Here is a 21876-nt window from a genome sequence, read left to right as displayed (position 1 = left end):
TAGTGGCTTTCATCACGTGCAAAGTGGATGTGCTGTTTCTTTAGTCGATCTGTACTGTGTCTTTAGAGTTACTGTACATTAGGTTAGTTGGGAGGAGTAAGCGCGTGCTTGCGTCACAATTTTGACGGACTAGCGCGAACATTAAAAGCAACGCGATCCCCTTTTCCTCTTTTTTTATGTTTCAACCCGGCCAAGTTTGAGCATGTGCGCTTGATCTGATGGTCATTACCGACGCGACCTACACGGTCCCTTATATAGAACCTAAATGACTCTTAGAAGTCAAATCACTTCTCTTGGAAACAGCCGAGAAGGTGGGTGGACTATACCGAATGTTTCGCAAGGGGAAATGATCTCATCGATCACACGAGCAAACACGCAATAGCAATTTTATATCCTTCTCGGTCCCTTTTCAATACCGGACGAACCCATTTTTAGCAATCTAGTCGAGATCAGCATATCGCTATTGCACTTCACAATCTCAAGATCGAGAATCTGGTAAGCTCACGGGTATCTTTACATTATAACCTTTATGTCCACCTACACAACTTGAAGTCTACCAGCCGCATATCTCATTGCATTATGCGCTTCTAAAGCAATGCACCAATCATCGTAATCCTTGGAGATAAGTATTTGGTCCGAGTGTTTCTTACCTACAGAGTTTTGTCTCGGGCTCTTATCTTTTATAAACTTCAAAGCATCTTCGTGCAGTGACTATGCTCCGAGATTTTACATATACCAACTGCTGACTATTATTTAATTTTCGAATGGTCAATACAAACTATTAAAAAAAGCGAGCCAAGTTCCCCAAATTTATACGCCAGATATTTTGTTAAACATAATGTAAGAATTTATATCGAAGGAGATGTGTTGATATAGTTACGCTTTATATTCAACCCCAATGGTCACGATTACGAAGTAATGGATTTAACTCACGTAAATTAGTCCGTTCGCAACATAGTCCGCACATAAAAATAATAGTCGTACGTTTAATTGCGGTCTTTTCTCAGTACTAAACTCACCGCTCCGAAAAGAGCCGCTTTTAGAAGAATGTCTATATGTAGTTATACGAACTGTAGTGGGATCTGATTCGTTTAAAGTTAGAAACACTACCTGTTTCGGCAATTCTATTTGCACAGCTAGATGGACATTTATTTACCTACATTATAAATATTATAAACATAGCTATGACTTCAAATCGTAAGCACTTCTATGATCCGACCTGCGTAAGTGTCTGTTCCCCCGTTTCTTATTACGAATCAGCCTTTCAACTTATCTTTGAGCTGAAACTACTAAGGTGCGTTTTTTTTTAACCCGAGTAAGGGGTCGCCTATTTAATTTGTAAGTTAATACATGTAGTAACCTTTTAAGAGTTGGGGAGATGAGTAGCGTATAGTTTATTAAAACAAAGTCGTCCTAGCTCATCACATTTCCAAGTCAAGCATCCCACTGAATAAGTCAGTCCTGTGACACCACGTGGGATATGCCATCAACGCCATGCTATGCCTCGTTACGCCGTACTATGCTATGATATGCTATGCTATGCGGTGCCGTGCTATGCAACTATGTAATGATATCCCGTACGCCGCTAAAGGATGGACGAATGAAACCCAAGTTAACACGCTTTTTGTGATGCTTTCGAACCATGCGCAAGTCGATCGACGCCATCTTCTATTCGGTGTTTGTTGCCAGGGTCACAGTGCCGTCCTTACTAACCACTTTGCCACGGTCCCACTCTCTCAAACCACCAGCCTTGGTCCATTGTACGTCGCTTTCGTCCTTAGTGTCACCCTTTTCCCACTTCTTGATTTGTTCTTCAGTAAAACCTGCAGACCGTAGTCTATCCGCTCCTTGCTGTTTCCACTTTTGTCGATCACGAAACGCTTCTACCGCATTATCCCAGTCATCTGCGTCTTCTTGCTCGGGCGTCACGTCTTTGCTTGGGTCGTAATCGAGGGCAAAACGGCCGTCTATCCCAGACGTGGCGGCGTTAGCTCCCCGTCCTCGTCGATGAACGGTAGAGTTTTTAGCCGGCGCAGGGCCAATGATATCGTCTAAGGGATCCGAGTCAGACGAGTCCTGGGAAGATTGACGCTGGGTGCGCTTTGAGGTCCTTGATTGGTGATGGTGGCCTTCGCGTCGTGGCGAACGTGCCCTGTGCGAGCGCCGGTCTTCTCGTCTCCCCTCATCTCGGCGATGGGTTCGGTGTGAACTTCTATCGCGTTCTCTCGAAAGGTCCCTTCGACTTTTTTCTCTTCTTACATTCCTATCACCTTCAGCATGAGGCGCCGCTGGGTCTGAAGCATGGCTGGTAGATGCCTCGGTCTTTTCAGTCCTACGCCTCTTAGACGATCCTCCGAGAATGGCAGCGATATCACCTAGCATACGCTTTCGAGTGTCGCTAGGTCCGGGCCTGCTCTTGCGCAATCTCAGCTCTTCTTCCCTCCGCTTCTTGTCTTCCGCGTCTTCGAGGTCACGAAGTTTTGCCTTAGACTCGGCGCTTTCTTTGGCAAGAAGGGCTCGATTATGGCTATTGGTGTCACGAATGATATTGTTGAGGAATCGGGTGTTAGGTTTAGGTTGATTTGCAGGACGCCTGGAGGGTATAGCTGTTAGCTACTTGGTACTAGGGATAGAGAAGACAGAGGAGCAGAGACTCTGGTGACACAACAGTGAATTTATGCATTAGGTAGACTAGGCGCTTACTTATTAGATTTGAATGCATCTAGACCCATCGCAGAATATCTCAGAGAGCAATCCTGGGCTTCCTTAACCAGAAGCTCAGCGACTTGGTCGTCTGTTAGTAGGTCTTCGGGAGGCATTTTCGGTTGCATAAGGGAATCTAAGAGGAATAAGTTGAATATCGCTAAGGGTTCATAAGATCGTTAAATCAGCGCAATGATGTACGATTCTAGTCAGCGGGGTGAATGGTTCAAAGTTAAATGGACAGCATATACATGTTGGACAAGTGGGTCTATGTCCCCCGTCCATTAAAGGAACTTGCCAACGCGCCAAACTATACCTAATATACGAAGTAGTTACCAGAAAAAGAATTAAAACCCATGTCCCAGTTACATACATGTACCTACCTAACCTAAGGTAGTGTAGGTATCTGCCTGTTTGTCCAATACGCTTATCCTTTATTATCCTTTATCTCTTATCACTTATCAATTGCAGGGTCTCACTACGCCAACTATCCACAACCCACCTTTCCTTTCTTAGACGAAAGTAAATACACAAGACGACGTCAAAAGCATTGAAGTCTGATTATACCTAAGGTAATTTGCTATGTACATACTTGAGTAACAAAAACTTCAAATTTACTAGTCAATTTTACTAGGATTACCAAATACAGGACCCGATCCAGTCTACTTAAGAAGACACGCGACGAATCCATTCACCACCAATGATGGCGCCTCCTTCAGCCGAACATGTCTTAGCTAGGTTACAGACACTTGGTGCTAAGCAGGACATCACCATCTTAAAGCTCAGTGAACCTATATCGGCTGCGGTCACACATCTACAGGATGCTCATCAGCGAACATCTGATGTATCTAATTCATCCCTTGATGCAACTACACCATCCTCTCTTGAAGCAGATTTAACACACTACCGAGAGCTATTCGCCAAGCTGCGATTTAGTTATGTAGAGCAAGTCTCCAAGGAGAAGTTCATCCGAGCTATCGTGGGCGATCCACCTCTTATTGTTAGCCCCCAAGAAAACTTGGATCTTGAGAAGGAGAATCTAGAGGCAAAGGCTACGTTAAAGGCCTTGAAAACTGAGGTCGCATCCATGGTCACCGAGCTTGAGGAGAAAGCGAGAGACCTCAGTCGAAAATATGAAAGAATCAAGGTTGAGACGGTCAAGTTGGAAGAACTTCCGCGCAAGGTTGAAGATCTCGAGAATGTAGTTGCAGAGTTAAAGAAGACGCAGAAAACAGAATCAAATCCAAACCCTGAGCTGAATCTGCCTCTATCCAAGACCTTGGACCTGGTCGAGTCAAAAAAGCAGCGAAAAGCCGAACTGGACAGGCAATTAGAACAACTGCAAAGCCAAGTCCCAAGGAAAAAGAAGGAACTAGATCGATTGCAAGCTGAGCTACAGCCCCTCGAGACAAAGAGGCAGAATAGCAAGACTGCTGCAAAGGAGGCGCGGAGGCGGAAGGAAGCTGCCCTTGGTGGTGTTCAAGATGACCTAGAGGAGCGGGGACGCTGGTTTATATCTGCAGAAACAGGTTTGAAACAAGTATTGGAAATAGAGAGCTGAAGTACCATTGCAGCTCTATCGTTCAACGGGTGCCAGGCGTTTTGAGGTTTCTATCATGTTTTCTATTGTATCAACATCACATAATGATATATGAGAGGAGGCATATCAGGGGAAGCAAACACGGGCTTGTAGAGGACATATGTCCATACAAGTTTCTCCAAAGAAACGAACTATGATACTACCATACTTTACGAAAAGCTACACACGCACATTCGGGCCTCACGTAATATACGCCAAGATATAAATAGAATTGGTTTATATAGTACTCGCGACTGTATCCATATCCGACACTCAAGTTACGAATCAGCCTTGATGAGATCGACCGCCTGCGAAGCGTTAGTAGATATCTTCGTGCACACCAGATGTCACTTACCTTCTCAGCAATGGCATAGACACTCTGGCAAGTGTTGGCTCCAGGCAATGTAGGCATAATACTAGCATCGACAACTCTCAGATTCTTCACACCGTACACCTTCAGACTCTCATCAACCACGCCTCCAAGTTCTCTTGGCATCATGGCGCAAGTTCCCGAAGGATGGAACTCGGAAGGACTAAGGTTCTGCGCCAAAAAGCCGGCCAGATCTTCGGGCTCGTTAACGTAGTCGGGTGGCTGTACCTGCCTGGGGGAAAGCTCCTTTAGTCTTGTCTCGAAGAAATATCGCTTAGTGAACCGGAGCATCTCGATCATGATATCGAGATCGACAGGATTAGTAAGGGCCCTGTAGTCAACTATGGGTTCTGTGTTGAATGGGTCTGCGGTGTTGATGTTCACTGTACCGCGACTAAGTGGATGCAAATCTACCAATGTGCCTGAGGACCCGGCTCCGGTTAGGACGTGGTTACTAGACAATGCGTGGTAAGTTACTATTATCAAGTGCAAAGGTTTTTAAGTTAAGAAGCATCATCAAAACAGGGGAGAATATTCTAAGGCGAGAAACGTGCCTAGACATAGTATACGTGGTGTAGACTTGTACTGAAAGTAGCTACTTACTAGAAAGCTGTGTTCGAGGAACGGATTGACGCCGCCATCTTCTTCATTTGCGCGCTATACCCTATTTATCGATGTCAGTTTCTCCCATTCATTTGTTGTCTTTTTCCTGTCCCTTAACATGGAGTATTCAAATAACCTACCAGCAACAACTGTTGGGTCTGTATCCGGGGGTAGCTGAGCAGCATGATCTTGATTTTCCAGCTTAGATGCTATGCTTTCGAACCTCTCAGGGGAAATTACAGGCATGCCTAGCCACGCTGCAGCATTGCCAATACCCATCGAATATGGTCCTAAAATATGTCAATATCGTTTCAGGGTCCTGCATATCTCGTACCTTTTTTTGCTTACCCGTCTTGTTAGCTCTCCAGAGCTCCTGTGCCCAGTCAGTGAAGTTCTTGTTTCCACCAAACATATCCAATGGGCTTGGGTGAGTCGTAAAGTTCCGGACTAAAAAAGGCTTTTAATTAACATCTTCAAATACTTATAATATTAGTGGTTACTCACGGACAATGCTCATGAGGAGCATTGGGTGATCCTGGAAGTTTTGGCCGACGCCAGGTAAGTCAACAGTCATATTCAAGCCGGCTGACTCCAGAAGCTTCCTAGGCCCGATCCCACTGCGCTGCAATAGTTGGGGAGAGTGGATTGCGCCTGCAGAAAGAATAACCTCACGGTTGGCCTTGACTGTGGTGAAAGTGGTAGCATTGCCATTCTTTTGTCGAAAAATAACTCCCGTGGCAGTTCCCTCTTCGAGAAGAACTTTCGTCACATGAGACTGGGTAACAACATCATAATTTGTTCTGTTAATCCCATCGTAATGCCCAGTCCTAGCATATGACCTTTGAACTTTTTTAGGGTCCATGAAAGTCGGAAACCAGTAAACACCTGCCTTGCCTGCACCACTGTCGGGGGGGAACTCAACACCAGGTATGTCTCTAAAGGCCTCTATTTGCGTAGCTAAATCTTGTGTTAGTAGACAATATTAAACCAGGCAGGTCAAGTCGCTTACTTAAACCAGGCCACTGGAAGAATGGCCATCCTACGTATACGTTGGAACTGTTACCCCAGAATGATGTATCAAACGTGAGGTTCACGGACTTCGTCACGGCAGGGTCAGGGGGCACAAAAGTAAGACCCTTAATGGATTAGTTATAATATCACCATGAGGGACACAGAAAACCTTACCTTCTTCAGGTAAGGCAGAAGCCCATCCCAAGACCAAGTAGAGTTATTACTGAAGAAACTACCCCATCGGTCATAATCTTCAGATGTCCCTCGAACAGTCATCATTGCATTAATCGCCGAGCTGCCGCCAACTAGGTTTCCAGCTATAACAGCCGTGCTTCGGTTCTGTAGGTTAACTTGAGGGACAGAGTTGATCTGATACGACCAAGTCGGGCCCATGGCAGCAGTACCAGAGAAAACTTGGTTGATTCTAGGGGAATCAACTTAATGTTCGAGCGTCAGTAGGCCTATTCGATATCCGACTCTTTATCGGAGTGTAACCCACCTACTTTGCCATTTTCAACGACCAAGACAGTAGCTAACGTTAAGATATCAGTACGCAAAGTAGTCCAATGTTAGATCTCACTGAAACTCACTTTTCCCATCTGCTGTCAAACGATCTGCTACTGTCAAGCCGGCTGTTCCTGCTCCGACGATCACATAATCATACGAGGGCTTCACCTGTGTTGAGCCGTTCAAGAACCTCAACTGGAGCTCCGATAAGCGGCGTGCCTGAGCAAACGGCTCAGCTACTGCGAGCAACAGAGTTGCGAAGAACCCAAACCTCGAGACTGAAGCAAAAGACATCATGGAATCATAGGTCTCCTAACTAGACACGAGGCTTGAGCTTGACCCATGATGGCGGCAGCGGGTATCATTTAAGTGATCTATATTTTAACAGACCACCCTAGGTCGCCCCCCTCCCCAAACAAGATGGCTCGCTCGCTCGAGGTTACATGCCAAAGATGAGAAGGTAATATACATCAATGTATCAACAGACAGCTCCATCGAGTACGAGCAAGGTAAAGGTAGACTCCTCGGGCCGGATCCGTGAATGGAGCAAGGGAAAACTTTACAGCCCTAGATCACGGCTCCATATATTCCAATTTCTCTATAACCTTAGACGACCTATTAAGTATGACTTTACCTAATATATTGAATTTAGTCGAACTAGTAAGCCTCAATTCATCGGCAGATCTCGCGAAACTGGCAGATGTCCCCTGCAGCAAAACGTGGCATAGATATATGCCACCTAAGGCTGAGTATGTATTGCGGGGATCTTAATTACATGTTAAGGTCTTCTACGCTTAAATAGAAAAATATGTGTCAATTTCCCGGGATCACTTATGCTGACTGGAATTAGCCGCCAATATAAGGGGACGCGCCATCTGCAGTATACACGACGTAAGCGCCTTTCTGTCTAATATTTCTTTTCTAATAATACACCACGGGGGAGCATAGAAACGATTCCTATGATGGATATCTTCAAGCTTTTGCGCGAGTTAGAGTAGTGCGTATTATATTGCCGGATAACCTCAGGAGACTCTAGATTATTATATTGCCGGCCTTTTACGTGGGTAAGAAACGTGCTCATGTCTGGTACTTGAAAATCACATTCCAGGATACTCAAGCTTTCGGAAAATATCCTGATATATCTCTACTTAGTGTAGACATTAGGCATAATAGATAAAATAGAAAATCAACTTACTTTACTAGCGAGGAAAGGAATCGTGTTTAGAGTTGCCGAAATACGAAAACTCCTTCTTTAGTAGCTCCGCTGGTCCCTTTGCAAGGTTCATTAGTACGAGTACCTCTCTCGTTCAGCCGGATCAACTTCGGGGCTAATCACTTGTCCTATTAGTTTGGGGTCGAATATTGCATAGTTTCTATAGTATGTTTAATATCTTAAACAACGTTGCCACCTAGCCGGGCTCCGCTATTGGAAGGACGGAACTTTACTAGCCTTACTAATTATATACTATCGTATATTCATATCCATCCAGTAAAAGTTCACAATATTGCTAATCGTTTCCCTCTTGAGTTATTCACGTCTTTCAAGTATATTTCCGTAAAATAGGCCATCTAGCAGGGTATTGGCATCTAGTCCAAAAGTCTTCATCTGGTATGCTGTGGTGGAGCCCCTTTAATGGGATCCAGTGGAGTTATGAGGTTTAAAGTAGCATATATATTTATTCACGTATCAATTATGACTATAATTTTGGTTCCTACAAGGCCCTATATATCACCTATCTAGTAGACAAGATACGCATTTGGATTTAACCAGCAGTAATGCGAATTTATTTCGGTCTGTCATGTGCATCCAGCCACCTGCTACGTTTATCTTCCCCTGACTAGTACATAACCTGACCAAAACAATCCCAAAATGGGATTTTCACGAGTATAGAAAGTCTGTGCTAGATATCTATTTTAAGTTGTTCAATTTACTTTTTTTAAGAAATTTAACAATTTTTCCTCAAAACCTTTGTCAGCAAGATCCCAGATAGTTTACGAAACATTTAAGATAATGTAAGGAATTTTTGTAGCCGAGGAATAGCATCCTATATAAGTAGACATGACGTGACTATTCATGCCCAATACTCAATTTTACTATTTTATCAAAACCTATCATATCTCGTTATTTATGCCTGGAGTTTCAGGACGGATCAGGAATAATATTCAAAATAGCATCAACCTGCCTGTTTCTCTGGTCTACAATATAATTTCTGCAATACTAAAATCTATTTTTGAGACGAAAATTAACTCCTTGTGTACCTATTTATCAAATCAGAATATACGATTCCCCTTCTTTATTGCCCTACAATAATAATAACATGTCTATTACTGTTCTATTCACAACGCTAAACAACAGTGTCGTGGGCAAATGTCTGCTTTTGGTCAACAAAGCCATATGTAACAGAATTTTCCAGGCAAATTTCATCATCTTAGTATTTGCTATCGGCACCTAATTAGAGCTATAATCTACCCTAACACAAGCTTTTTGGTAGGGACCAATCAAACCAGTTGCCTCCGAAGCATCTAGACGGCAAAAGGTCACAGCTCTAACATATTTGTACAATCAATACTATAGATACCAATACCATCCTATTCGAAAATATAGATTATATATGCGCTCCTAAACTTTGTGTTCCTAATTTATATAGGTTAAATACTCCAATATCACAATATAACGTCTCCGTAGGGTATTTTCACATGAGCATACTTATTTCCTGAATTTTATGATTAGATACACCAAGGATCATCATTCTTGTCGATTCCCGCCACCTCTTCTACGTTATAGTATCATTTAATAATCCATATAGGAGAGCATGGTACCAATCTAGATGACACGGTATATTCCATTCATTGAAGGTTAAGATTGAATAACCTACATAATTCAAAATTGATCAAAAATAGTTATTAACGAAGCTATGGAATGTTCGATTACCATTCACTTTCAGGGTTAAAATCATGAACAGGATATTAATACTGATTAGTTTGTAATTTCTATTCAAGTTTGTACCATGAGTCATGGCATGTAAGAAAATGGCAATCACAATTTGTTAAGTGAATATTTTGAATAGCTTGGCCTAGATTGGTTGATAAATCGGGTCCATACAAATTTCTATGATTGGCAGTAAACTGATTTTGGATATTAACAAGAGCTTATCAATTGATCTTGGTTGATCATACACAAAGGGATATCCATGAATTCACTTGGAATAACACTAACAGGTACATAGGAAATAATAGGCTCCTGATTCTGATTTGATCTAGATGGTCCAATTACAAGAAGAAGGAAAATAAATCAAGTTAAGATACATACCTAGGTACTGATCAGGTACACTCCTCAATTTGAGGAAGGTGCTCCCTTTGAGTTGAATCAGTATCCCATTGGCCCATTGCTCCATTAGGACATTCACATAATGATATAATGATTGTACTGAAACATAAAGCAGTGAATTATGGAATAATATAAATAATATAAATACTAGGCAGCTGTAATGGCCGTTTATATTAATGGACCAGCTTTGATAGGCTGTAAAATGTTTAGCTTGTAGTTTTAAGATGGCAGGCGCATATATATGGTATAGTATATTCGGACTAACCAAACTTGGGCCTGCCTCGAGAACATCTCAACTGAATTTCAACAACTGATTACTCACACAAGATATTTACTCTACGAGGGGGCAAACATACTTACCTTAGGTAGGTAGGTAGGTATGGTACTTGCATGTATGAGTATGATATGTACATACAAGGTGGGCTTATCAAGTACAACTCCGGGGTAGGAAGTTGCGGGCCCCCCTTTTTCCCCTTGAGGTGATACACAATAGTGCTTCTGCTCCTTCCGTCAATAGGAAATACTCGGGGCCACAATTCCTGTACATGCCTCAGCTGATATTTAAATTCACTTGTTCTGGAGGAGCACCTCTACGCAAGTACCAAGTATTAGCTTCCTTCTTGATTAAATGTAATTGCGGTAGATATACAACGTTGCCGGCGCAAACCATTTAAAATCACCAGTCCCCCCCAAACCCTTTCCCAGTCCTACAAAACATTCCTTCTTCCTTACTCTTACTTAACCTGTTCTAATTCCGTGTCACTCTCTATTTAGTCATCCACACAGCTTTCTTTACAACTTCGTCTACAACATTCATCCACATCTCATCCACATCTATCATCTCTTGCCACAACTTTCGTTTACAACTCTTGATTCAACTCTCTCCATTGGCATTTGGAGGTATTTGGTGAGTGCTCAGATTATTCCTCGCCTACCTAAGATACCCCCTAGTCATACTCCCCATTAAGTGGTGCGGTCTTGATGCGAAGAAAATAATTCTAGGGAGGCAACTTGAATATCGCAGTTCAGCTTTGACATCTAACACCTAGTTGCACAGTTGGAACGATATCTTGACAAGTTAGAGATATTGATACTCTCTGGCATCGACGTGAGACGCGCGCTGCTGATACTTCAGTCTAAGCACGCGAGTTCTTAAGTCTTGTTGCTGCAACGCGACTTGAGTATTGGTCAAAGCTCTAATCTGGTAGTAAGTATTTCTCCTTAGATCCATTCACTGTTAACTTGCAACTTGCACGTCTCATACCTTGCCGTCCTTTCCCATCCAGCCCCACCTTTACCAACTAACGCCGCTTCGTCTGCAGCAACAACTTTTGAACATTGTCCTTCGTCCGCCATACCATCACATCCCCGATCAGAAACTGCAAACACTTGCACTCCTATCTCGGTAAGTCCATTTATCTTGTGTCCAAGTCTTCCTCATCGCAGCAATCCTTTTCCCTTCTCACAAATATATGCTGACCCGGGCAGACACACAAAGCAATTCTTCATCTTGCACCAATTTTGTCGACTGTATTTCGAGAAGCCTCGCTGGTAGTAAGTTCATCCCTTCCATCGCCCATCATCACTCATTCCCCATTCCTTATCGCATCTCCCAATGAGATATTCGTCGCGCAGTCGCAGTCTTTTCACCTCAATCCATCGTTGTAATCATCGAAACTGTGTTGTCCTCTCCTGAGCCATCAAATATTTGCCCCCTTTCCACGCGCAGACATAGAAGTCTTCGTCGTGTTCTACAGACGCATATCCTCTGCTGTTTGAGGCACCAGCGCTTTTACTAGTTCTCCTTCATTTTTGTCTCTTGTCATGAAATGGTAACGTGACTATCTCGTCTTCCTTTTTGTTTCTTGTGGTCTTATCATTATACACCATCAAGACGCAGCACATGTTACTTCGATTTGCTTAGCCTAGTTATTATAACTAGCTTGGGTTTGTATCAACTGATGCTCATTATTATAGGTTGAAACAGGAACATATCGCAACCTGCAACAGCGACATCCGATGAACCCTCTCAGGATGTCAACTCTTCATAAGAAGCAGTCTGCCATTCTTGGCACTAAGGCACCTCGCGTCGTCCCGGAGTCGCCTACTTCCAAATCTGACCAAGGTAAGTGACAGTTTTCTTTTGTGACTTACTGAGAAACCCCGCACTCTTGTAGTAAAGGTGGTTACGTTGACGCTTTACTATAGGTGCAGTCGGAGGTGGAGGTGTGCGCCTTGATGTAGGCTTTGGTAGCCTTACTCTTGACGACTCTCCCAAGTCGTCCATGTGAGTTATCCCTTTTAAATGGAATAGCATACCGGTCCATAACTACTAACTCCACCTTAATAGCCACCAGCAGAGCCCTGTCCGCAACGGTCACGACTCGCCCCTTTTCACGCAGAAGCGTTCAAACCTTGATGAGCAGTAAGTTTTTCTAGTCCACGCATGTTGAATTCAACTAGCTGACTGATTCTCTCAAAGGAATGATGCTCGCTTCCAGATTGGCAAGGTTTCTGATGATGGAGACGTATTCGAATCTCCCGTTCGCCCTAACACTCAGGTCTCGGCTACGGCCCCTCTAAACATGCTCGGCTCAACTATGCAGGGTGTCATTCCCACCATGCAGCCGGTCCCCATGTTGCGCACTCGCGCTTCTGATGTGGGAAATAGGGCCCAGGTCGCTGGCGTTGATGCCCAGGCCTTTTACCCTGCGACGGCATGTGTGTTCGTTGCCAAGTATGTGCCCATAGATACTATCCCTGACTGTGGGTAATTAAGATCTGACTTTATAACCAGCCTTCCTGAATACATCCGAGACGCACGTCTTGAGGTGGAATTGACTCGAGCTTTCAGCAAGTTCGGTATCGTTTTCGTGAAGATCCGCCGTGATCAACGAAACATGCCGTTTGCATTCTGTCAATACACTGTAAGTGTTGTTGGAAATTGATCCAGAACTCCGGAATTAGCTAACTAAGAGACCAGAAAGACGAGGATGCCCACAATGCGGTGACCCAGGGCCGTGGAATCCTGATCGAAGGCCGCCCTTGCCGCACCGAGATGGTGAAGGCGAACCGTAAGTAAAAATCTCTTTATCAGCAATAGAAGTATGTCAATGCTAACTGGTACACAGGTAGCTTTGTCATCTACAATGCCCTTGGTGATGATGTCACCCTTGATGAGGCCCGCATTCATCTAGGCGGTTTTGGCCCCTTCAGCAAGTGCGAGGCACTCCACCCTCAGATACAGGAAGCTATGCGAATCAAGGGTGGCGTGTTGGTTGAGTTCACCAACTTTGATCCCAGCAGAGATGTCATTTCTGTATGTGACGTCTTGATTTAGCTATACTGTCTGTCCACGGTCCGCTAACAGAGCTCCAGGCATACCGTCATCATCCTCTGTACCGTGTCATCGCCTATGATCTCAAGAAATCAATGCAGGTTCCCAAGATCGATCCTGATGAAGCTTGGCTCCAGCGATATGAGATCGACCGCCGTTCCATCTATGTTGGCGGCCTTCCGGTAGATGACTTTGATGTCGAAGAGCTTCTTACCAGATTGGCTGGTGAGGTGGGCGACGTTGAGAAGGTACAAGTCGTCCAGAAGGATGGCCGAACTGGTTCGTAGCCCTTTATTTCGAAGGAGAGACTAATGCTAACCGAACTCGCTCTCAGGCCGACAAGCTCCTATCGCTTTTGGTTTCGTTGAGTTTGCCCGCCCCGACATGGCGGATCTTGCCGTAAAGCACTTGGTAAGTTCTATTAGATCATGAATCCTATACACTTCTTAGTTCTAGTTGACTGACTTTCATGCTGTAGAATGGAAGGGTGATGCGTGGATGTGTGCTTCGCGTAGAGCGTAAAGCCAGCCGAGAGCCCCAGGGCATTCGTCACATGCAGTCTAGAACCATGCTCTCTAGTGCTGTCAACACCCCTGTTCGTAGCGAGCACATTGAGGGCCAGAAGCAGTCCATGGCTAATCTGCCCTCCGAACCCGCGACTCCGTCGCACATTGCTGTGGTAGATACCTCCGTACTCTCTTCTACGCCTTCTTCTCAGGTAACTCAAGGCAACGCCTATGGCATGGCGCCCGTCGCTGACCAGAACTATTCAACCCCGTCATCTTATGGCGGACCTTCGTACCGGGTGAACCCTCCGGCTAGCACCGAGACCTTTCCCGCGACACCGCAAGCCACTCCGGGAATGCTAAGCCCTTTGGCTCCGTACTATAATACACCTTATTCTTGGATGACCCCCTATCTCCAGGACCCCAACTTCGCAGCCATGTATTATGGCGGTGGATACTCTCCCTCTCCTATGGGAATTGTCCAGGGTGCCCCTGGTGCTGATCACAATGACGATGGTGGCGAGGATGCGGCCACTCCCACCAAGCACAGCTCTGGAACTGTGCAACGACTTGGTGTCACCCGAACACGATCCGAGAACTCTTGAACATGTCACGTTGCCAACTCAACCATGTATTCCGGGCACTGTGCACAAAGAAACTTCGAAGATCTGAAAGCTTTGCATTCTTGCTTTTGTGGTAACTCAGGACATAAACTGAAGTTATTGCAGTCTTTTTGCTTTGATACTCATCGACATTAGGACATTAGACAATTGAGTTGTTAATAGGGACTCAGGTGGCGCTTCACCAGCCATCAACTGAGAATATCCCACAACCTTGTCTCCGGTCTCTTCTTCTTTCCCCCTTTTCAACATCTTTTTTCTCTGATTCGTTTCATGACATGGACTAGGATAGATTAAGTCTATCTAGCATGGGCCAGTTGGCCATACTTGTCCTTTTGTCCTTTTGCCTTATGTACTTTAGTTCATTTTCCATTTTCACGCGGCCATCATCATCATGATCGAATCAGAATCAGTGGCTAATATGCTAGTTGTGTTGCTTGTACTTTCGATAGCTTTTTCCTTACTTCTCTTTTCATAGTAATGCACCTTTTTTGGCAGGAATTAATTTTATATGTTGAGTTGGTTAGTGATTAATTTGGCGATTAAAGGTGATAATGTGGTAATAATAGGCGTATTAGTTGAATTGTGAAGCTCTGTCTTGCCATGATGGCGGATGAATGTTCGCTGACCTGATTATGGCCGGCCACCTTTCCTTCAAACCTTCTAGCCTGATGCATGCTTCTTATCGGCTCCGACTCCCCGCTCCCATGCCGCGGTTAGCGTTGGCGTCGGCATCCACGGCCATGGAATGAGGTGTATATAGGCCTTCTATGTCTTCTTCAAAGGTCACTTTAGTTCCGTGAAATTGAAGTCCTAGGGGCTATCTAGACAGTCGCGTTGTGTTGCCATTTAATAATATCGATAGCCTCCAAGGGGGGTATTGTATCTCTTATAGATACTGCAATGCTAAGTTGGTTGAAATACCTTGGCATGGCATGGAGGGATTTTTCGTCGGTTAGAAATAACCGATTCCAATAGCATAATATATGGCGTGTAGTTCAGTGCCTAGATGTTGAAAGAAGAGTAAAAGTCAGTGATAATTCTAGGAAATATGTATGCTATCACTATCCCAATTGATGAATAACGACTGTAGACACACGAAATAGTGGTAGAAGGCACGAACGTCAAAGTATGAAGATAAGAACAGGGCTATCATGTGCTACTATATTATAAAAGAACTTACTTGGAACCTCCATTGGAACCAGAAGGGGTGTGTGATCATAATCAGAGTGTATATGCCAATTGACGCCACCATACTTGGCACTGCCGTTGGAAATTTCCCCATTTTGGAGAACCCTAGGACCTAAATGTTAGCAATAAATACTTTATAGGCATTCTATAAAGTGACCCCTCTACTTACCCATGTGGATGCCTTTAGAGGCGAATATATTAGAGAAGCCACTGAGATTGATATTGTTGCTGAAAACCTAGTATCGCTTTATGGGCATGCTGTCTAGAATGAGGACATTAGTAAGCATAGCAAAAATAAAATAAAATAATAGTAATCGTGTTGTTGGTGAGCAATATTGGAAAGGACTAAGTAATGGAAATAGGTGGGTAAGAAGTGTCTGATGTTAGAAGGGACATACAGACCAAGCAGCAATAGGAACTAGTCAAAAAAAAATAAAAAAATAGGATAGAAATTAAAGAAGCCGGGAAAGAGACCTACTAAGGTATATGACATTAATAGAGTAATAAGTATTGATGAGGGTAGACAATTATTATGGAAGGAGTTTCGTGTGGTAGAATAAGAGTGATGAGTTAGGGAGCTAGTGAAAATTAGTGATGGCTTAAAGGAATAGATTGTATTAAACTTACTATTATAGGTAAACTTCAAGGTGTATAGGAGTTTATCATAGATGCGACGCGACAGCGACAGCGACAGCGACAGCATGGTGAAGGTGTCGCAAGCGGCTGAAGGGTTTCCACTAGGTATTGGGTGCTTTCCCTTAAGGTGGGTAAGAAGAGGATAGGTTGATTTAGAAGAGGATAGGCTAATGTAGAAGAGGATAGGTTTATTTATGTTTATTTGGAGATTGAAAGGGTTGTGGATTGTTAGAAGTTAGGATGAAGAGTAGGTATATTGAGAGGCAACTTTGAAGGAACCGGGCTGCTTAAATAAATAAAAAGAATTGAGGGCGCTCCTGCAGTTGTAGGAACCTTAGGGTTGCTAGTCAAGAAGCAAGAAGGGACTACGATAACACAAAGAGTAAAGAGTAAGTCACGTCCCTGTGATGGTCGAAGCTTTTGGTGGTCGGAGCTTCTGGTCGGAGCTTCTCTGTTATCAATAATTGAATAACAAGAACCGAATAATTAAAGTTGAGTAAGCAGGAGCCGAACAATCAAGAGTCAAATAAGCAAGAGCGAAGTAACAAGCGGTTGTAATCATAAAGTGTATTTATCACACCGCCCAAATTAGTCCGTGCACAATATTGTTTGAATATGTATACCTACCTATGTAGGTATCTACATGTCTTTACCTGCCATTAGAGCCTGGTACATATATGAGGTATAGGTATCTAAGTACAAGAGGAAAGAGTAGCAACAGCAAGATGATCTAATTTGAATACATACCTATATACCTTAGATTAATATTTACCTTAGATTGGGACATGGGGTGAGAGATAGTACCAAGTTGTATTTGGACGAGCTGGCCAGCTTACAATGTACATCTAGGAAACATCTTGCTTCCTATGGAGGACCATCGGTAGACAAGTACGATAATAATATACGATAATAATAAACGCCCATGGTTAGAAAATGATGTGACAGTTTGATATGTTCATCCCGAAGAACATCCCCCTATTCCCTATAACTAACATACTACGATACTATTCCCGAGCATAGCAACCAACCCTGGAGCTTCACGCCATTGGGCTTGCAAAGCACTCCGCGTCCATCTCATTACCCTCCTCCCATCTATACACAGTGTTGCCGAAATACTGCCAGCCCAGCTTCCGATACAAGCGAATAGCATTCTGATCTTTGATCAAAGCAAACATAAGCAGCCGCTGTCCCCTCCCCCGTGCTTCCTCTACAGCGGTGCTAATGAGCTTGCTGGCTGTGCCGCCCTTACGATAATCAGGGTGAACGAAAAGTCTTCCGATAACTGCAACGTGGATATCTTCAGGATGTTGATTCTGCCACAAGTCCACTGCAACGTTCCCTGCGGCACCTTCTGCGAGGGCGATATGTCCCACGACAGTCCCGTCAATCTCGGCAACCCAAGTAGTCTCATATTTGTTGAAGAACTGTGCCGAATCACCAACTCCCTGTACGGGATACCCGCTATCTTTATAGACGACATTAAGCACTTGAAGACATGCTGGAATATCGTGATCGGTTCGGGGTCGGATTGTTGCCATATTCTAATAGATCGTAGGACAGACGAGGATGATAGGTGTTATTCAAGTTTATATCTCCAGAGCAGCCCCTCCTAGACAGTGTCCGACGTTGATATCTGCCAAGATTATACTGAGCCAGCTGTTGCACAAGTCACCGGTTTCGGCCCTCTCTCGGTTTGGAAGCTTGATAGAGTACTTAATAGAGACCGTAAAATATATATAGATGTAGCACACCAGAACGAGATAACTAGCAATTTTATAGATAATACTACCCTTTTATTCTATATCTTTCTCCCTTTTACATGACTCATCCTACCGAAGATGTTAGTGTTTATATTTTTATTTTCATATCTCATATACGCTCATACAACGGCTCGTTGGGATTGTACTTGGTATTAACAAAGACGGAGTTAAACTGATTATACTCGACTGCATATGCGCAACTAGTATTAGCAGAACAATTTCCAATGTTATTTGGTTTTTATCCTAACCCACTTCACTCTTAGTCATTATCAAATCCCTTCCTTAATCCCCAAAAGAAAAAGGGGTAAACTATAAATAACACACTAATCAGCCTTACAATATGTCCAATGGTTGTACTAAGTAATGTAGAGTAGTAGTTTAGTAACCTCTCGAGAAGCATCAAAGTAGACTAAATTCAGTGGGCATTCCTAGAACTTTTCAGAATCGAAACATCTCATTCTCCCAAGACCTTATGCTGGTGATTTTAAATAGTGCAGATAACTTCATTAAACATATATTATTGAAGAGGATGATCTTAATGCATAGATCTGGTTTGCGCTTGGAAACAAACAAGACCAGCATAGCCAAGGGCAATATATACGCAAGATTAAGTATCACCCGAATGCAGCTGCAGACAGCCAGGAGAAGAACTACAGTTAATCTGCCCAAGGTTGAAATATATTCGTCATTTATCCTAGAGTACACTTTACCGTACTCAAAATCGCTTCTTTTGAAGTAAAAACATCAAACTTCTCGAAGCATCCCATATCTAAAGTCGGTGACTAGGCTGGACACATTTATGCATCCTGATAAGCTAATAGAAGTGTAGCTCAGTTACCATCTCTCGCCGGCATTAAGCTGCAACAACGTGTACGAAACACTACGAAGTCGATCTCTTATATCATAAACCGTCCAAATCCCCAGTGAGACCTACAATGCGGAAAATGATGTATGCTCCGATTTGACAAGCTCGCTTGGTTATGGCAACTATCGGGACGTTCTGATATCCAGCTCTGGTCGTATGGGAATGTAATAGTAAGGCAACCATGCTGATGAAGCTTGCTATAGAAAAGACGCTGATACTAGCAAAGGTTTCCTTCCGTATCTTAATCTTGCGCTGAGTGAAGTGGTAGCAGAGGGTTAAGATGGTGGCTATCCCGATCCAGGCTGGCAGCAGCAGACCAGGATCTTGAGAACCACCAGCTAGGTATACGATCCACGAGGTCAGGTAAGCAAAGGCGCAACTAATAGTGAAGAGGCGCACAACTGTCGCTTGGGGCGTGTAGTTGATGAGCCAGCGTGACATAAGGCAGTCGGTAAAAAAGAAGGCGAGATATGCAGAGGCGTAGCACTGTTGACCGAGTCAGTACGAACAGAAACGGACGTAACAGGAACATAAAACAAGTTCGTAGCTAGCAGAAGCAACATACCCATATGACAGCCAATGCCGTTTCGGTCAACCTCAAGGAGGAAAGACTAACATTATGACCATGGTCTTGCTCGGACAAGCGTAACAGATCGGCAAGCAGAAAACGCAAGGCGTATCGAAGGCCCCAGAGTATAGGAGGAATGATAGAGAGTAGACGACAAGCGGAGAGAGTATGATGCCAACGCTTAGGTATACCGAGGGCGACGGCGACGCGGGGCTGCAGAAGGGAAACAGCTACGACGGGGACGGGAGGTATATCGGTAGCATCGGTAGCATGTGTGCTGGAGGAGGGAGTCCTAAGCCTTGGGTTGGCCATTCAAGGGGCCTTCCCGCAGATGGCTTAAAGTACCTAAGATGGTCTAAGATATATGTTTATATATTAACTAACTACCTGTGCCCAACCCCCAATTTGATTTCCTATGTATTATCGAGTTGTACGTAGTCGATTCGAGTTGGGCCATAGGAAAGTGTTGATGGTAAGGTAATGGTAATGTGATGGCGGTTAAGCACGAGACACACGGGGGGGGACAAAGGCCGTTTAGAAATTAGGTATTGAAAGTCGCACAATGCGTTCGATGTTTTTTGGGGGGGATACGTCCTAGGTACATATGTAATAAATAAATATAGGCGTATTTTGTTGTATGTGGTAGGTAGGATTATAGTACGTAGTAATAGTAGAAAGGTAGAAAAGGTAGAAACATTGGGCAATGTGGCCTGTGAGGTCATATTACTACGTAACACTGCCTAAACTCTGAGCAACAAGTACCCTGCAGTCCCCTGTCAACTTAAATAAATAGGGAAGTAATCCGTATGTCACCTACGGAACCAAATCTAATAGGGTGTTTTAGCTTTGATAGGAAGGAGATCATACTGCCCCACGCTTTAAACCTTAGCATACCCAGTAGCATTAGGTACATAGGTGCCCTGCTATTGGTTAGGTACCTAGCATAGCCTTGTGAGCTTCTCTTCTAGAACTCTGCCCCACCTAAATTTTTCATTGAACGGGATATCGCTTCGATATTTCGATATTTCAATATTTCTCATCACTATCGAAAGAAGACTAACAACTTTGTAATTCCTTAACTTCCACCGCTCTATAACATCCAATGTCGTCAAGGTGAACTTGACTTGTGAGTCGAGAGCCTATTGAAAGCTCCTCATTAACAACTCAACCCCCCCTCCCCTCCCCCCTCGGGCTTCTATCCACTTCATCTACCTCTTCAGAACACCCTCGACATCATGGCCGAACTTCTGCGCCAGTCGCGACCCTGGCTGCTCTCCTCCATACGTTCACGAGCGCCATCTCCTATTGTATGCGGCCTTTACCGCCGTATAAGCACAACTCCCTCGCGTCCATATGCTGCGAGGAGAGGACCTACAAGACCGAGGTCGATGAAGTCGATTAAGAAGAGCGATGTTCAGCAGATGGAACCCAATATGACAATGTTAATACCCCGTTAGTTCTACCAATCATATATGAATTACATTATAAACGTACATAAATATTCACTCTGCGCCTACAGAGACCCTCGTGGCCCCTCCTCTCTGGCGATACCCGCGCCAGCCTAAGAAGTTCTTCCACATGCTATGGCTACATATCAAGGCTCGCTACGGGACACTCTGGGCCGTAATATCAATGAAAGTCATGTCGCAGCCGACGGTTCTCATCAGCAAACCGCTGTTTAAATTCCACCGAGCAGCCGCTATCCCCACGGCCAAAGCCCTACACATCCAAATGTCTGAAGCTATGGCCGTCGGCGACAAGGAGACTCTGCGCAGTATCTGCACGCCCGAGCTGTTTCAGACCCTGGCTGCTACTATCGATGCCCGCCCGCGCGGAATCCGCGCTGAGTGGCAGCTCGTGCGCTATAGCAATACCTGGCTGTACCCCCGTGTCGCCGACTGGCGCGTCGGATATCAGCCCCTACCTAACGGTGACATGAAGACGCTAAAGCAGATCGTGGTTACCATCTCTAGTGTCCAGCGCATCGCACGGTACGACGACACTAAGGGCGGTATTAAAGTCGCTGGCAGCGAGCGCGTGCGCAAGATCACGGAGCACATTGTCCTCCAGGCTAGTATGGATAAGAACACTTTCGAGGCTGAGCCTTGGAAGATCTGGGGTACACTACCTGAGATGACATATGAGGAGTACATAGCGGAGATAGAGAACCTTGATGCTGTTATGGCGGACGAGGCTGGGAAATAAATAATGACAGGATAGTAAAAGAGAAAAGAAATAGTAAAAATATGTATAGTATACCTGATTTGTACGCATAAGACCTGTATAAATCGA

The 21876-nt window shown here is 44.2% G+C and overlaps 7 protein-coding genes across 7 annotated transcripts; 3 read left to right on the top strand and 4 right to left on the bottom strand.

Annotated features, from left to right (window-relative positions):
* Window positions 1-1668: 1668 nt before the first annotated feature.
* GL218_02800 (putative pre-mrna-splicing factor 38b protein) lies at window positions 1669-2831 on the bottom strand (the record flags this gene model as incomplete). The annotated part of the gene is made up of 2 exons (XM_033579335.1): window positions 1669-2593; window positions 2704-2831. The coding sequence occupies 2 exons, from the start codon at window positions 2829-2831 to the stop codon at window positions 1669-1671; spliced, it is 1053 nt and encodes a 350-aa protein (XP_033437083.1).
* A 572-nt stretch (window positions 2832-3403) lies between these two features.
* On the top strand, window positions 3404-4264 carry GL218_02799 (Kinetochore protein Sos7; the record flags this gene model as incomplete). The annotated part of the gene is made up of 1 exon (XM_033579334.1): window positions 3404-4264. The coding sequence occupies one exon, from the start codon at window positions 3404-3406 to the stop codon at window positions 4262-4264; it is 861 nt and encodes a 286-aa protein (XP_033436488.1).
* Window positions 4265-4560: 296 nt separating this feature from the next.
* On the bottom strand, window positions 4561-7070 carry GL218_02798 (Versicolorin B synthase; the record flags this gene model as incomplete). The annotated part of the gene is made up of 10 exons (XM_033579333.1): window positions 4561-4590; window positions 4638-5106; window positions 5256-5316; window positions 5396-5545; window positions 5604-5702; window positions 5760-6212; window positions 6265-6391; window positions 6441-6703; window positions 6766-6798; window positions 6857-7070. 10 exons carry the CDS (start codon window positions 7068-7070, stop codon window positions 4561-4563), a joined length of 1899 nt encoding a protein of 632 aa, XP_033436487.1.
* A 5050-nt stretch (window positions 7071-12120) lies between these two features.
* Window positions 12121-14549, top strand: GL218_02797 (Meiotic activator RIM4; the record flags this gene model as incomplete). The annotated part of the gene is made up of 10 exons (XM_033579332.1): window positions 12121-12226; window positions 12310-12388; window positions 12452-12526; window positions 12584-12838; window positions 12899-13028; window positions 13085-13175; window positions 13233-13420; window positions 13480-13717; window positions 13773-13849; window positions 13917-14549. 10 exons carry the CDS (start codon window positions 12121-12123, stop codon window positions 14547-14549), a joined length of 1872 nt encoding a protein of 623 aa, XP_033436494.1.
* A 2879-nt stretch (window positions 14550-17428) lies between these two features.
* On the bottom strand, window positions 17429-17929 carry GL218_02796 (putative acetyltransferase protein; the record flags this gene model as incomplete). The annotated part of the gene is made up of 1 exon (XM_033579331.1): window positions 17429-17929. One exon carries the CDS (start codon window positions 17927-17929, stop codon window positions 17429-17431), a length of 501 nt encoding a protein of 166 aa, XP_033436493.1.
* A 1123-nt stretch (window positions 17930-19052) lies between these two features.
* GL218_02795 (uncharacterized protein) lies at window positions 19053-19896 on the bottom strand (the record flags this gene model as incomplete). Its single annotated transcript, XM_033579330.1, has 2 exons — window positions 19053-19502; window positions 19582-19896. 2 exons carry the CDS (start codon window positions 19894-19896, stop codon window positions 19053-19055), a joined length of 765 nt encoding a protein of 254 aa, XP_033436496.1.
* A 923-nt stretch (window positions 19897-20819) lies between these two features.
* Window positions 20820-21789, top strand: GL218_02794 (uncharacterized protein; the record flags this gene model as incomplete). Its single annotated transcript, XM_033579329.1, has 2 exons — window positions 20820-21036; window positions 21104-21789. 2 exons carry the CDS (start codon window positions 20820-20822, stop codon window positions 21787-21789), a joined length of 903 nt encoding a protein of 300 aa, XP_033436495.1.
* Window positions 21790-21876: the final 87 nt, after the last annotated feature.

Source organism: Daldinia childiae, assembly GCF_008694065.1.
Source record: "Daldinia childiae strain JS-1345 chromosome Unknown Scaffold3, whole genome shotgun sequence".
Taxonomy (NCBI): Eukaryota; Fungi; Ascomycota; class Sordariomycetes; order Xylariales; family Hypoxylaceae; genus Daldinia; species Daldinia childiae.
This window is presented reverse-complemented; position numbering and strand designations above follow the sequence as displayed.